Raw genomic sequence first — 14,341 nt, 5'->3', positions numbered from 1 at the left:
CCTTAAAAAAAAAGAAGGGTGGGCAACTTGATTCTCTTCTGATTGGTCTGCACAGACCTTTTAGCTCATCTGATTACCGAGTAGTACTGTGGACTTCTGACTGCTTTGTTTTCTGGTATTCATGTCCTCTTGGTGCCTAGCTTTCCCTTCTGTAACAGTATTCATCTAGCTGCTGTCTAGTTTCTGGCCTTTATTATTTCAGTAAAATCTGATAGGTTTTGGTGCATATCCTTGCTGATTTCCATCATCAACTTCAGAGTCTAAGCTCCATCCTCCATTTTGAGCACTGGTGTCTAGAGTGTGCCTCATTCCAGTGCCTATACTTTCTCCCTGTTGTATTCCAAGCCTACTCTCAGTGTTAGCTCCTCGATATGTGATCAGTGACTTCCTAAATTTATATCAAAATATTGCCAATATGGTATCTAACAGAATTATGAACACTATTCTCTCATATTGTTAATATTCTCTCCTGGCCACCACACATTCCCAGAGGCTTATTTTATAGCTTGGCAGTTTGTTTTGTGTGTCTCCCTATGCCCTAGAATTGTTTGGCTTCTTATAAACTGCAATAATTCTGAGAGTCATAAAAACACAGGGCTAGAAATGATAGCAAGAGGTCATTTACTTGTTCCTTACTGATAAAAAAGAGGTCAGAGAGGTGTACCTACTATTTAAAAGAAAACATATCAAACTTCTAAAAGGTGGGAAAAACACACATTTCATTCTTAAAAAAACAAACAAACTAGAAAATGACAAGTCTCTAGGATACATAATAGATGTAAAAATATGATGCGAAAAAAGTTAAAGGGGCACGGGGCTGGGGGGAGTTCCAGAGACCCAGCTTCGTAGCCTAGGGGGAAACCCTACAGGCTCACAGCAGCCTTAGGGAAAGCCTCTGCACAGCACCAGTAGAAGGCACCCAGCCACCAGCCACAAGGCTGGAAGACCCAAGGGCAAAAGCAGCATAGCTAGGTGAACTAACCACAGACTGTAGAAGATGCCAATAGCTCTCCTGCGACCCATAGAGGACAAGTGAGATTTTGTGGGTGCCGACAGCAACGGAGCGACAAATATAAGTGATCCCACCCCTGGCCGCTGGAAAAGCCCATAACACCGTTGCAGACCCCAAGGAGAGAGCACATCTAGGTGGGCTGCAACAGTAGGCACCAGCAGCCTGAAGCCCCCCTGTGACGGCCCCCACAGCAGAGGAGGGAATCCAAAGGGCCACTGTGGCTACGAGGAGGGGCCCAGGCCCAGTTAGCAACTGCGGACAGGGTTCCTGGTTGGTGCAGTATAAACAGCTGCTCCCCCACCACAGCAGCTGAAACAAGTGAAAGGAGCAACTAAACTCTATCTCCATGCGGAGGCACAAATCAACAACATCAAGCAATATGAAAAAAATACATTAAATCTCCAGAACAGAAAGAAAGTAACAAATACACAGAAAACAATCCCAAAGAAAATGAGATATATAACCTAAATGATGATGACTTCAAAACAGCCATCATTAAAATTCTCAATGAGTTAAGAGAGAGTTCTGACCGTCAACTCAACGAGTTCAGGAGCTATGTCACAAAAGAGTTTGATATGATAAAGAAGAACCAAACAGAAATATTGGAAATGAAGAACACAATAGAGGAGATTAAGAAAAATCTAGATGCTCTGAACAGTAGGGCCGATAATATGGAGGAAAGAATTAGCAATTTGGAAGATGGCAATATAGAATTGCTGCAGGCAGAGGAGGAGAGAGAAGCAAGACTAAAAAGAAATGAAGAAACTCTCCGAGAATTATCAGATACAATTAGGAGATGCAACGTAAGGATTATAGGTATACCAGAGGGAGAAGAGAAGGAGAAAGGGGCAGAAAGCCTATTCAAAGAAATAATGGCTGAGAACTTCCCAAATCTGGTGAGAGAGATGGATCTTCAGGTGACAGAAGCCAATAGATCTCCAAACTTTATCAATGCAAGAAGACCAACTCCAAGCCATATAGTAGTGAAGCTAGCAAAAGTCAACGACAAGGAGAAAATACTAAGGACAGCCAGGCAAAAGAAACTAACCTACAAAGGAACCCCCATCAGGCTATCAGCAGATTTCTCAGCAGAAACTTTACAGGCTAGAAGAGAGTGGAATGATATATTCAAAAATCTGAAGGACAAAAATCTACAGCCGAGAATTCTCTACCCAGCGAAAATATCCTTCAAATACGATGGAGAAATAAAAACTTTCGCAGATAGACAAAAATTAAGGGAGTTCATTGTCACAAAACCTCCTCTTCAGGAAATCCTCAGGAAAACCCTCATTCCTGAAAAATCCAAAAAAGGAAAGGGGCTACAAAACCAAGAGCAGAGGAGATAAGTAGAAGGACAACAACAGAGAGTAGCAGCTCTACATCAGAACAGATTAAACCATGGGACAAGAAACAAAGGAAACTGAAGAAAAGCGGAAAACAAGACACAAAATGGTAGTGGTAGGCCCCCACATCTCAATAATCACTCTAAATGTAAATGGATTGAACTCCCCAATCAAAAGACACAGAGTGGCAGGATGGATCAAAGAACAAGATCCAACAATATGCTGCCTCCAGGAAACACACCTCAGCCCCAAAGACAAACACAGACTCAGAGTGAAGGGATGGAGAACAATACTCCAAGCTAATAATGAACAAAAGAAAGCAGGTGTCGCTATACTAATATCAGACAAGGTAGATTTCAAAGCAAAACAGATAAAGAAAGATAAAGAGGGACAGTATATAATGATAAAAGGGACTCTCCACCAAGAAGACATAACACTTATAAATATATACGCACCCAACACAGGAGCACCAAAATTTGTAAAGCAACTCTTAATAGAACTAAAAGAAGACATCAACAAATACAATAATAGTAGGGGACCTCAACACACCATTAACACCAATGGACAGAACATCCAGACAGAAAATCAACAAGGAAATAATAGAATTAAATGAAAAATTAGACCAGATGGACTTAATAGATATATATAGAACACTTCATCCAAAAACAGCAGGTTACACATTCTTCTCAAGTGCACATGGAACATTCTCAAGGATTGACCATATTTTGGGAACCAAAGCAAACATCAATAAATACAAGAGAGTGGAAATAATATCAAGCATCTTTTCTGATCATAATGCTATTAAACTAGAAATCAACTACAAGAAAAAAGCAGAGAAAGGTGCAAAAATGTGGAGACTAAACAACACGCTTCTCAACAAACAATGGATCACTGAAGAAATTAAAGAAGAAATCAAATTTTATCTGGAGACTAATGAAAATGAGAACACGACATACCAAAACATTTGGGATGCAGCAAAAGTTAAAGGGGCATATACACAGACAAAATATTTTTATGATGAGATATTATATTGCTTCATACAAGACAGAGTTTTACTTGTAGGGTACAACAAAGATATTTGTAATTTTAAAGAGGATGAAAAGATTAAAGAAGAAGACAAAATACTTATGAAAATCAAATCAAAATAATTCGACTTAGTTCTACTAAGTTCTGCATAAGTCCCCATAAACATAGAGGTTCATAAAGTACAATCTAAAAGAAATTCAGCTGCCTTTTATGCAACTCAAAATTGAGGAGAGTTAATATTCACCAGAATGGACCACTGAGATTTAGCTGCTGCTTCTGTGAAATGGGTATAAGACCATCACGGGCTCTTGTGAAGCTTAAGTGAAATAAATGAATATAAGAAGAACTAAAAAGTCATATATAAATATTAAACATTCTGTTATTAACTGAAAAGTACCTATTTTGAGGAAAAACTTAATGCCCTCAAATTCTAGATGGCATAAGCAAAAGGCCACGTCTCTCAGTATGGGGAGATAATTTAAAACTTTTCCTTTCTCTGATTCCTTACTGCCAGATATACCAGGTTGAAAGCAATCTACAACTGATTCCTATGTATGGTAGTATAACATAATTGATCTCTAAATATCTTAAACATTTTGGTTAAGAAAGAAGTTATAAAAACCCAAGATATTATTATTATTCCTGTTCTACAATAGGTTTGGTTCTGGCATACTTAAAGTATGTGTAAATTCATTTGCAATGAATATTTTTTGCAATATTTTAGTCCCTGAATTTCTTCACACCTGAATTCACACACCCTTATACGGAAAAAATAAGTATTCTAAAACTTTATAGGGAAAATACGACTTTTACTGTACGTATGTTTAAGGTTGTTACCATAATAATTGTCTTTCTTTACAATACTCATTTACATCCAGCAAATCAAAAACAAATTTTAACTTGAAGAGCACCACTATGATGAGAAATGCATTAATCTGAGAAAAAATTATATTTTCATTTAAAGAAAAATTAACTTACTATTCAGTGGTTTTTTTGTTTTCTGGGTTTTTTCAGTCATGGTGACTATGAAATTTAACTACACAGGTGTATAAAAAAATCATGTAAAAAGGTATTCTTAAGAAAATTTCAAAACACTTAAGTATGAACCAAAAAGAATGACACACATATAGAAATATGTAATTTGTTTGAACCCTTTATGAAGTGGATTGCCTAAGGGGCACTTGTGATGCTGAAATGTCCCTGAAACTTTCCGAGAAATCACAAAGAACATACAAGTTAGAATCTTGGAACATAAACCTACCACAAAAGAATGATAATTATACTGTGACTTCACTTTTAAGAAACCTGGCTAACTGCAGGTTTTGTTTTCTTTTTGTTAAGTGACATACACTCTAGTAAGACGCAAGTTATCTGGGATAATGGGAGTTAGTCCAACATTTAGGCAAGTGTGGGGCTTTGCACATTTTAGGTACTCAGTAAGAAGTGGGTGGTTAATTCTGGTTAAATACTAACTGAAATGCCTGTGGACCCTGAGAGAGATTACTGCCAGAAGCACTGAGTGAAAGGGTAGAAGAATGCCAGCTCTTAGAAACAGATATCTTTTATTCCACAAATATATATCATTCCTTAGAGGCTTAATACCCCTAGAGGTTGCTGTGGCTACAGCCACCATGTCCAGGGTTTTAGGAGTAGCTCTATTCTAGATGAACTTTTCAGATATGACTTTCTATTGGCTACTTTCAGGTAGTTCTCTGAAATTGTTCTTGGGTGTAAGAGAGCTTCTGTGCTTTTTTAGTTAAAATGGTATCAGTTATCAGAGTGAATTTTGTTTTCTGAGAGAAAGGGATGAAGATATTTTAAAGGTTAGTTTCTAAAGCTTTCTTTTTGACTACTCTATTTGACAGCCTCTAGTGTAATTATTATTAAAGTCTGGAAAGGACCATAATTAGTTTAATAAAGATTCAATGGAGTACTTATTACATGCTAAATACTGTGCTAAAGGCTATATATAAAGAACAACTAGGCACTCTATTGGGCAAGACACATGAATAATTATAACACGTTAGTAGAAATATTTTAAAAGTTCTGGGAAAGAAGTAGAAAAAAGAGTAAGTTTTTCTTTGTCGAATTAGGGAGGGCTTCAAAGAATAGAAAACATTTGAACTGACCCTTCAAATGGAAGGGAAAGAGCGAAGAGAATTACATTCATTGAGCTACTGTTACATGCCAGGAATTTTTTACTACATTAATTTTCGTACAACTCTGTAAAGTACATATTACCTTTATTTATAAATGAGGAAATTGAGTTTAGAGGGGTTAAATTACTGTCCCAAGAAACCATAGCTATTAAGTAGGAGAGCTGTGATACGAACTTATCTTGTCCGACTGCTGACTTTTTCCATAGTTACTTCAAAATGTTGGTGATGTAAGGAATACAAAGGTAACTCCAGCCTTACAGTTTAATGAGAGAGCTGAACATGTATATAGGCATATACAGTAGAAGTTAGACTGTAATTCTGGGTCAATCCAGCTGTCCATTTCTCCATGTGTACACCTAGCATGCTGAGTGCTACTAGAGGAAAATTACACAGAATGGCACTACTCTAAATATACGACATTTCGGCTTGACAATTATTTTATGTTTCTGTAATATAAATCGCTCATTTAGTAAGTGGCCATTTCAAAATACTATTTTCCTCAAAACTCCGACCCTCTCATGTCTCTTGCCATTAGAGAACTGCCATTAGATGGGAACTGCCTAAATTCTTACACGAAACCTACAAACTTACTTTTATCTTAACATAATCTTTCTTTCTATAAAATGGAAAAGGTGCCCCTGTTGTCTAAAGTTAAATCCCATCACTTTGCTCTGGATCTCCTCCTTCCCCAACACTGTGGCTCAACTGATTATTCTCTCTCTTTTGTACTTTCAGTGTCTCTCTCTATTTGGATCCTTCTCATCACCATTTAAGCTGGATACTCGGTAACTTTCAGTGGTAAAGGCCCTTGATCTCATACCCTCTCCCTGATCATCCTATATTCTCTCTCTTTTATTTATCTATTTAATTAAAAAAAATTTTTTTTTAAAGATTGGCACCTCAGCTAACAATTGTTGCCAATCTTTTTTTTTTTTTTCCTGCTTTTTCTCCCCAAATCCACCTAGTACTTAGTTGTAAATTTTAGTCGTGGGTACTTCTAGTTGTGGCATGTGGGATGCCACCTCAGCATGGCCTGATGAGCGGTGCCAGGGCTGTGCCCAGGATCCAAACCAGCAAAACCCTGGGCTGCTGAAGCGGAGCGCGCGAACTTAACCACTCGGCCCCATCCTATATTCTCTTATATAAATATCTTAAGGGTTTCCTATTTTTCCTATGACCACTTTTCAGCTTCTCCTCGCTCATCAATTCACTGCAGTCTAACTTTTAGCTCCACTGAAACTGCTTTAGCATCTCACTAAATCCAAATGACACTGTCATTTTTACCTTTGTCTGACCTTGCCCCTTGACAGCCTAGGCCACTGCTGACAACTTCCTCCCTTCTGAACGCCTCTTTCTGGGCTTCACTGACTCTATTCTCTTCCTGAGGTTCCTACCATCTCCCTGGTCACTCCTCACTCTTCTCTGTGTAAGTCTTTTTCCTCTGCCCATCCCTTAAACGTTGGTGCTCTTCAAGATTCTGTCCTAGGCCTTTTTCTGTTCTCACTCGACATACTCTTACTAGTTCATTTAATTAATTTTCATGCCTAGCACCATCTTTATGCTGTGACTCTCAAATTTCTACCTCTAGACAAGTTCTCTTTCTTGGGCTCCAGAACTTACATTTTTAACTCTCTTCTGGATATATACTTAGTTATATTCTTAAGCTTTTCTTCCCCAAACCTACTCCTCCTGTGTTCTCTGTAGCATCACCATAAACCCAGGATACAAGCCAAACCCTGGGCGTCAATTCTCATTCTTCCTCTCTTCATTGTTCCCTGAATCTAATCAATCACCGAGCCCCATGATTCTGCTTTCTAAATAGCATTCAAATTAGTTCATTTTTGTTGGACACATCATCACCAGTCTAGCTCAAGACACCACTATTGCTCACTGAATACTGGAATAGCTTCCTAAGTGGAGCTCTTACCGCTGAGCTTAATATAGCTGCAAAAGAAATGAGAAAAAGGCTTTCATATCAGTTTCTTAAAATTATATTCAGTATTCTGTTAAACATTTGGCTGATTAAAGATGCTTTTCCTACTCTTGAAAGTTTATATTATATGGACACATGATGATATACGTACAAAGAAAAGCAGAATGAGAACTTCCAAAGTTGATTAGCAAATCTTGTTTTACTAAGGCAAATATGAATGAATAAAAATGGATGAGAGGCCGGCCCCGTGGCACAGTGGTTAAGTTCGCACGTTCTGCTTCTTGGCGGCCCGGGGTTTGCTGGTTCAGATCCCGGGTGCAGACATGGCACCACTTGGCAAGCCATGCTGTGGTAGGCGTCCCACATAGAAAGTAGAGGAAGATGGGCACGGATGTTAGCAAAAAGAGGAGGACTGGCAGTAGTTAGCTCAGGGCTAATCTTTCTCAAAAAAAAAAAAGGATGAAAAGTGAAGGTCATTTAAGAAGACTCCTGAGAGGTACGCTTGACAAGAAACAAGCCATTCTATGGAATCACTTTTCTTATACTCAAACTTGTTTAATTTGAAGCCTTGTTACTGTTGTCTAAGAGTGAGATCCTATCAGTTGATCTTTTCCTTTACCTTCTTTTTACCTAATTATTTAAGGTTTATGTTCTTCATATTTTTACACCTAAGAGGTCTTAGTGTAGTGAAGACATTTAAGGGTAAGAAAGATTACAACCCACTTTAAGAAAACAAAGTTTTTCTGAGGCATCAATAGCGAAAGAGAGAAAAAAAGAGAGATTATAACACCTGGATAAGATATTCAGCCCTGAGTTTTCTGGCAACTAAGACAAAAAGGAAACACATTAAATTACATAGTTTTCACTTTCTCACAAAAAGAAAGAAGGATATAGGGGCCGGCCCCATGGCTGAGTGGTTAAGTTTTCGCGCTCTGCTCCGGCAGCCCAGGGTTTCACCAGTTTGAATCCTGGGTGCAGACAGAGCACTGCTCATTAAGCCACACTGAGGTAGCGTCCCGCTTGCCACAACTAGAAGGACCCACAACTAAAAATACACAACTATGTACTGGCGGGCTTTGGGAGAAAAAGGAAAAATAAAATCTTTAAAAAAAAAAAAAAGAAAGAAGGATATAACTTGATCTACAGAGGCAAAAATTTTCCTGGAACTATTGCAAGCAAAATTCATCATGAGAATTTTGTTTAAATGGGACTAAGGAGAAAGATCGTAAGCTTTTGTTTCAGGAAAAGAAAAAAGCATTTACTTTTACTCTTGACAGTAAGTATGTAATCATGGTTCAGTTACTTACCTCTTATCAGCATTAGCTTCATCTGTAAAAGTGGGGACAATGATATTCATCTCAGTAGACTATAGTAAAGACTAAATTATGTAATATAAATGGAAGCACTTAGATTGCCTTAAATAGTTTCACAAAACAAAAAGAGATGACACTAGATTCTGTTTTGATCCTCCATAATGGCGCAGAGCGTGACCTTAAATTGTACCTTAATGGAAGGAACGTTGTGAGGAGAGATATTTTGCCCCCTCCGTCTCACTCTGTTTTATGAATGTTTCACTGAATACAGGGACAGAATTTGGAGAATTAGAATGGAGAGGTGTGGACAGGTAAGAGATCTCAATTCAATTTATGATCATATCTTTTAGTTAATATTTATTGTGCAGATCCTTTAACCTAATATATTTACCCATCCCAGCTGAGCTTTCTAGTCTGAAAAGGCAACCTAAAAAATGCTGTTTTTCTCCATACTCCCCCCTCTTCACATTTTAATATTTTTTATTATTATATTAATACATTTTCTGTAAAGAAAAGTTGAGAATAAAAATTACCTAATACACTACTCATAATTCCAAATACACACAACCACTTTTTGAATGTATAAATGCTAAAAATTTACAGGATATAAGAGTCCAATATTGATTTTATCATTTCTAGAAATCTTTAGACCACAATTGAACTCTTCACACGAGAGGAGTTACTTTTAAGCTAATAATTTTGAGCTAACACTAATATAGAAAATGAAAACCCCTCATGGCCACGCCCCAAATGTCCTAGAATTGTCACACTTGTATTCTTTTCTCCTTCAACACATATTTGATACCTATTTAAATGAGTTGGTGTTCTCATTTCATATTACATGACCATATACAGTCTTATCAGAACTAAGTGACGTTGCTTAAAAAGTTAGAGCTAGAGTTGTCCAGTGCAAAAAAAAAAAGAAAGAAAAACTTTAAAATGTTCATTTGATCTCTTTATGAGTCATTAATTTAAACTGAGAAAATTTAGCTGATTACAGCAGTGACTCATATTAGACCATTTTCCCAGCCAGTGTCCTAGGTGCTTTGCTGGCCTCACCTTAGTCTCAGTCCTGATTTTTACTTCCAAAAAATTATATTCATCACAGTCATTCTTATCATCACAGTTATTCTTATCCATCTGTAATCTATTGGCTATTCTGAGCACTTGACCCTCAAAGCCATAAAATGAATAAATCAATCCTGAAGACTCTGTGTTTCATCAGGTAAGTGTTTAAGTGCACGGTCAAGCATTTCTGTGGGTCACCAGCTGTTCTCTTTCCATATAAGCAGTTTGTACTTGTTTTTACATCTGCACACTCTATGCAAGTGGAGATTAAACTGTTTCTTATGAGCCAGCCGTGATGGCCTAGTGGTTAAAGTTCGGCATTCTCACTACTTCAGCAGCCTGGGTTCACTTCCTGGTTGTGGAACCAACCACCCATCTGACAGTTGCCATGCTGTGGTGGCAGCTCACATAGGAGAACTAGAAGGATTTACAACTAGGATATACAATCACACACGGAGGCTTTGGGGAGGAAAAGAAAAAGAAGATTGGCAACAGATGTTAGCTAAGGGTGAATCCTTCCTTGCAAAAAAAAAAAAAAACCCAACAAAACCAAAAAAAACCTGTTTCTTAGAAAAGATTAAAAACTTGCATGAGATTTGTTTTACTAAACTTTAATTTTTACTTTGCTTTGAAAAGAAGAAAAGCTACTTTTCTTTAGAAGTTTGGTATTAAGAAGTCACAATATTGGATTATTAAAATATAATTGCCAAAATGAAGAAAGATTACCAAATGCATAAAAATTAACTGAAAATTATTTAATTAGATATGCATCCATGTGAATTTCACTTACACTATGCAGTAGCTTCATCTTGCTAGTATTTAATTTTCCTGTTTAAACATGCTTTCTCCTAAATCTACTCAATTCTTAACCCACTAAGCAAAACCTTTGGGTTTTATTTGGACTCATGAATAATGTGATTTGAAGTGTGATGTACAAAATATACAAAGTCGCTCACAGATTTTTCAGAGTCTAGTATAATCCTCTAAAATCAAATGAGAACAGCCATTCTGAAAAAATACTTGTTATGCAGTCTTATGAAAAAAAAGAAGTTGGTATGACTGAATGGACATCTGTAGCTACTATTTCTTAAATAGTCAATCTCAAAAACATTTGTGAAAATCCACATAGTGAATGAATCAGGCTTCCACAATGAAGAAACAATTATTTGAAGGCAGAATCCTAGGACATAAGTGATAGCAGATAAGGCCTGAAACTTTGGAAGTCAGAAAAAAGAATAAATACCTTCAGAGAAGCTTTTCCTAGTCTGAAACCTGTTGTTAAATCTACTCATCTACCTACAAGCCATCTCTAAAATTTAGTCCAGGGACACCTTCTTATCCCTTTCAGCTACCATATAAAACACCTTTAAAAGAACTCACTCCAAAGGCCATTTCTAAGACAGAGACAACCCTCCAATTCCCTTGACACCATTTCTAGGAAATGAACCTTTGAATTGTTTCCAGTAATATTCCCCAGTCTCTCTCTCTCAATAATGTCCTTCCAATAATTTCTCCCCAAATACCTAGTATATCTTTCCTAGGAAACAATGTCTTCAGGATACTCATAAACTAATGATCTGTTTTGAGCATTTCTTCTTCTGCTAGCATAATAAAATTTTAAAAACATGGCTTATGACTAAGACAAGGCAGTAACTGTTCAAGCGGAAAAAATGCATTGGATTAAAAAGGTATGCTTCCCAATACCAACTGCTGGTGAGGATGTAGAGCGACTGGGACTCATCCATTGCTGCTGGGAATGGACAAGGTACAGTCACTTTGGAAAGTAGTTTGACAGTTTTTTATACAGTTAAACTTACACTTTCCATAGGATCCACCAATCCTGCTCTTGAGTATTTACCAAGAGAAAAGGAAACATATTTACACAAAAACACATACACAATAGTTTACAGTAGCTTTAGTTATATAGACGCCCCAAATGGGAACAACTCAAATTCCATCAACTGGTGAATGGATTAACAAACTCTGGGACATCCATACAATGGAATATAACTCAGCAACAAAAAGGAATAAGTAATATTCGCAACAACATGATGAATCTTTTTTATGGTTAGTAAAAAAAGTCAGACTGAAAAGACTAATACTGATAATTCCACTTATATGACATTCTGGAAAAGGATAATGTCTTTTGTTGGAAAAGGCGAAACTACAGAGATAGAAAAACAGACCAGTGGTTGCTAGGACTTGAGTTGGGGGGAAAAAGGTCAATACAAAGGAGACATGAGGGAATTTTTTTGGGTGATGAAACCATTTCATGTATCAATGTGGTGATGGTTACACAACTCTATGTGTTAGTTAAAAATCATAGAAATGTACGCTAAAAAGGGTGAATTTTACTGTATGTATATTGTACTTCAATGAATTTGACTTAAAAAACAAGAAAAAAACTAGAGTTATCTCTTAGTTACTAACTGGCTTTGGGTAAGCCATTTAAAACTGATTTCTCCTTTTATAAAATGGGGATTATATTAATTGTAAAAGATTTTTGGTGAGGAACAAACAAAAAAGCACTTTATGAACTTTAAAGTTCAATACAAATATTGCACACTAGGCATGGGCACATGATGAATAAGACAGAGGTACACTAAAGAAATTTACTGTCTAGTGGGAGACAGAGATAAAACAAATAATTACTAAATAATATGGAAATTCAATGACAGAGAGATGAACAAGGCAATCAAGGGTCAACAAGAAGGGGCATTCCAGGAATAAGAATTAACACAAAGAACAAAGGTTAAATTAATTAATAAAGAATAAAGTGTATCATAAGTTGAATATAAAGAGACAGATCACAGCAAGATGCAAATGTGAGAAGTCAATAATAAACAAAGACAACCAAGATTCAGTAATCTTAACCCAACACGGACTCTGAAAAAGCTTAAAGTGGTAAAAATTATGATAAAATGGAGAGAGTACCTCACGATGATTTAGAAGTTGTTCTAAATCTAACGCCATTTGATTCTTCATCTGTAGTAAAGCTGATTTTTCTTTATTTAAATTGCTGGAAAAAAAAGAACCCCCAAGTTTTAAAAGTCATCATATTGTTGTAATTCTAATGAATAAATAGTAAATAGTAAAAGACTAAAGACAAATCTGATGATATGAATTAAAGATAAATTAAATTTATAGTCCATAAAGATATCAGACCAGCCATTGAAATGTTTGATTTAACCAATGGCCTAGATATTTTGTAAGGAGACTTTTTCTTTTAATAATCATTTGACAGTGCAACTGAGATGCTTTCTGAGAATACTTTCCTGCCTAGTGGGGACATAAAATTAGTGTTTTAAAGCTGACTGTTTACTCCTCAAATGTAAAAAGATGAAGCGGAACTTAAATAAAAGGTAGAAGTATGTATGGCAAAATATTAAAACCTAAGACACAGGAAGTCAAATTAAAACATTTATCCTTAAAATGAAAGTAGTATAATATAATTTACCACATAATAAATTACCAAGTATATAATTGAGTTAGAGAAATGAATCAGATATTTAGTCTGTGGTAAACTGAGAAAATAATTTTTGTCTCCAAATTCTTAGCTCACTCTTCAATTTCTAAGTCTGCATTGTGAATTTCACCTATATGACCTATTTTTTGATAGGACAGGGTGAGAAGCCTAACTGTTAGGACATATTAATATTTTAAAAGATAAATATTTGAGGCTTGTCTTACACTGTCTGGAGTTTTATTATTCACCATATAAAAATTAATTAGAACCATTAAATGAAATATTCTTTGAAAGCCCCTGAAAGGAGTCTACTTAGCCAGTACTACAACAAGAATTAAGAAAAGCAACAATGAACTGAAGCAACATGATTCCTTAAATGTCAAAACAAAATCTGTGATGGTAAAATTAATGAGAATTATTCTGCGGAATAGGTAAGATGTTTTAAGTTTTACTTTAAGAAAATGGAAAGCCATCAAATTTTAAAATATAAAATAAATAAAAAATATATAAATATATATAAAATATAAATAAAAGGCAGAAGTTTTTTAAAATTCAAGGAATAGTAGTAGGTATTCTGGAAGAACTGGTAATTCCAAGGACGTAAGAGGAAAAAGCTCACATTCTCCTCTTTCCTGGTATTGAGAATTTCCCCAAGGAAGCATCATAGTTTGTCCTCTGAGAAGAAAGACTAGATGCAATTCTGACTTCTGTTTCCAACTGTGTCACTGACTCAACTGTGTGGTACAAAGTATAACACACACTACCCCACTAAACCTCCGTTTTCACATCTGTAAAAGTGGAAAATAACAATCAGGTATGTCAAATGGATATGTGAATTATCTAATGAACGATTATATAAAGCACTGAATACATATAACTCTACATAAATGCTATATAGTATGACTAATTTAGATGAAAAACAGGTATCACAGGAAAACAGTAATTAAATGCCAATAGAGGCAAGTAGTTTAGCAGAAAAATAAGTTGACTTTTGGAGTTAGGCGTCAGAAATCTTACTGAG

At 36.1% G+C, this 14,341-nt stretch overlaps 1 protein-coding gene across 5 annotated transcripts in view; it reads right to left on the bottom strand.

Annotated features, from left to right (window-relative positions):
- PIBF1 (progesterone immunomodulatory binding factor 1) overlaps positions 1 to 14,341 on the bottom strand; it is a 175,516-nt gene that overhangs the window by 24,112 nt on the left and 137,063 nt on the right. For 3 of the 5 annotated variants that reach the window (XR_011427823.1, XR_011427825.1, XM_023621682.2), the window contains one exon: positions 12,789 to 12,873. The exons of the other annotated variants lie outside the window; for them this stretch is intronic. Coding sequence is in view for 1 of the 3 variants with exons in the window: in XM_023621682.2 (XP_023477450.2) it covers positions 12,789 to 12,873 (85 nt within the window). In the remaining 2 variants the exon portion in view is untranslated. The remainder of the gene's footprint in view (positions 1 to 12,788; positions 12,874 to 14,341) is intronic. 5 annotated transcript variants of the gene reach the window in all.

The sequence above is a fragment of the Equus caballus genome, chromosome 17 (assembly GCF_041296265.1).
Source record: "Equus caballus isolate H_3958 breed thoroughbred chromosome 17, TB-T2T, whole genome shotgun sequence".
Classification (NCBI taxonomy): domain Eukaryota; kingdom Metazoa; phylum Chordata; class Mammalia; order Perissodactyla; family Equidae; genus Equus; species Equus caballus.
The sequence above is the reverse complement of the archived record's forward strand: the minus strand, read 5'-3'. Positions and strand labels throughout refer to the sequence as shown.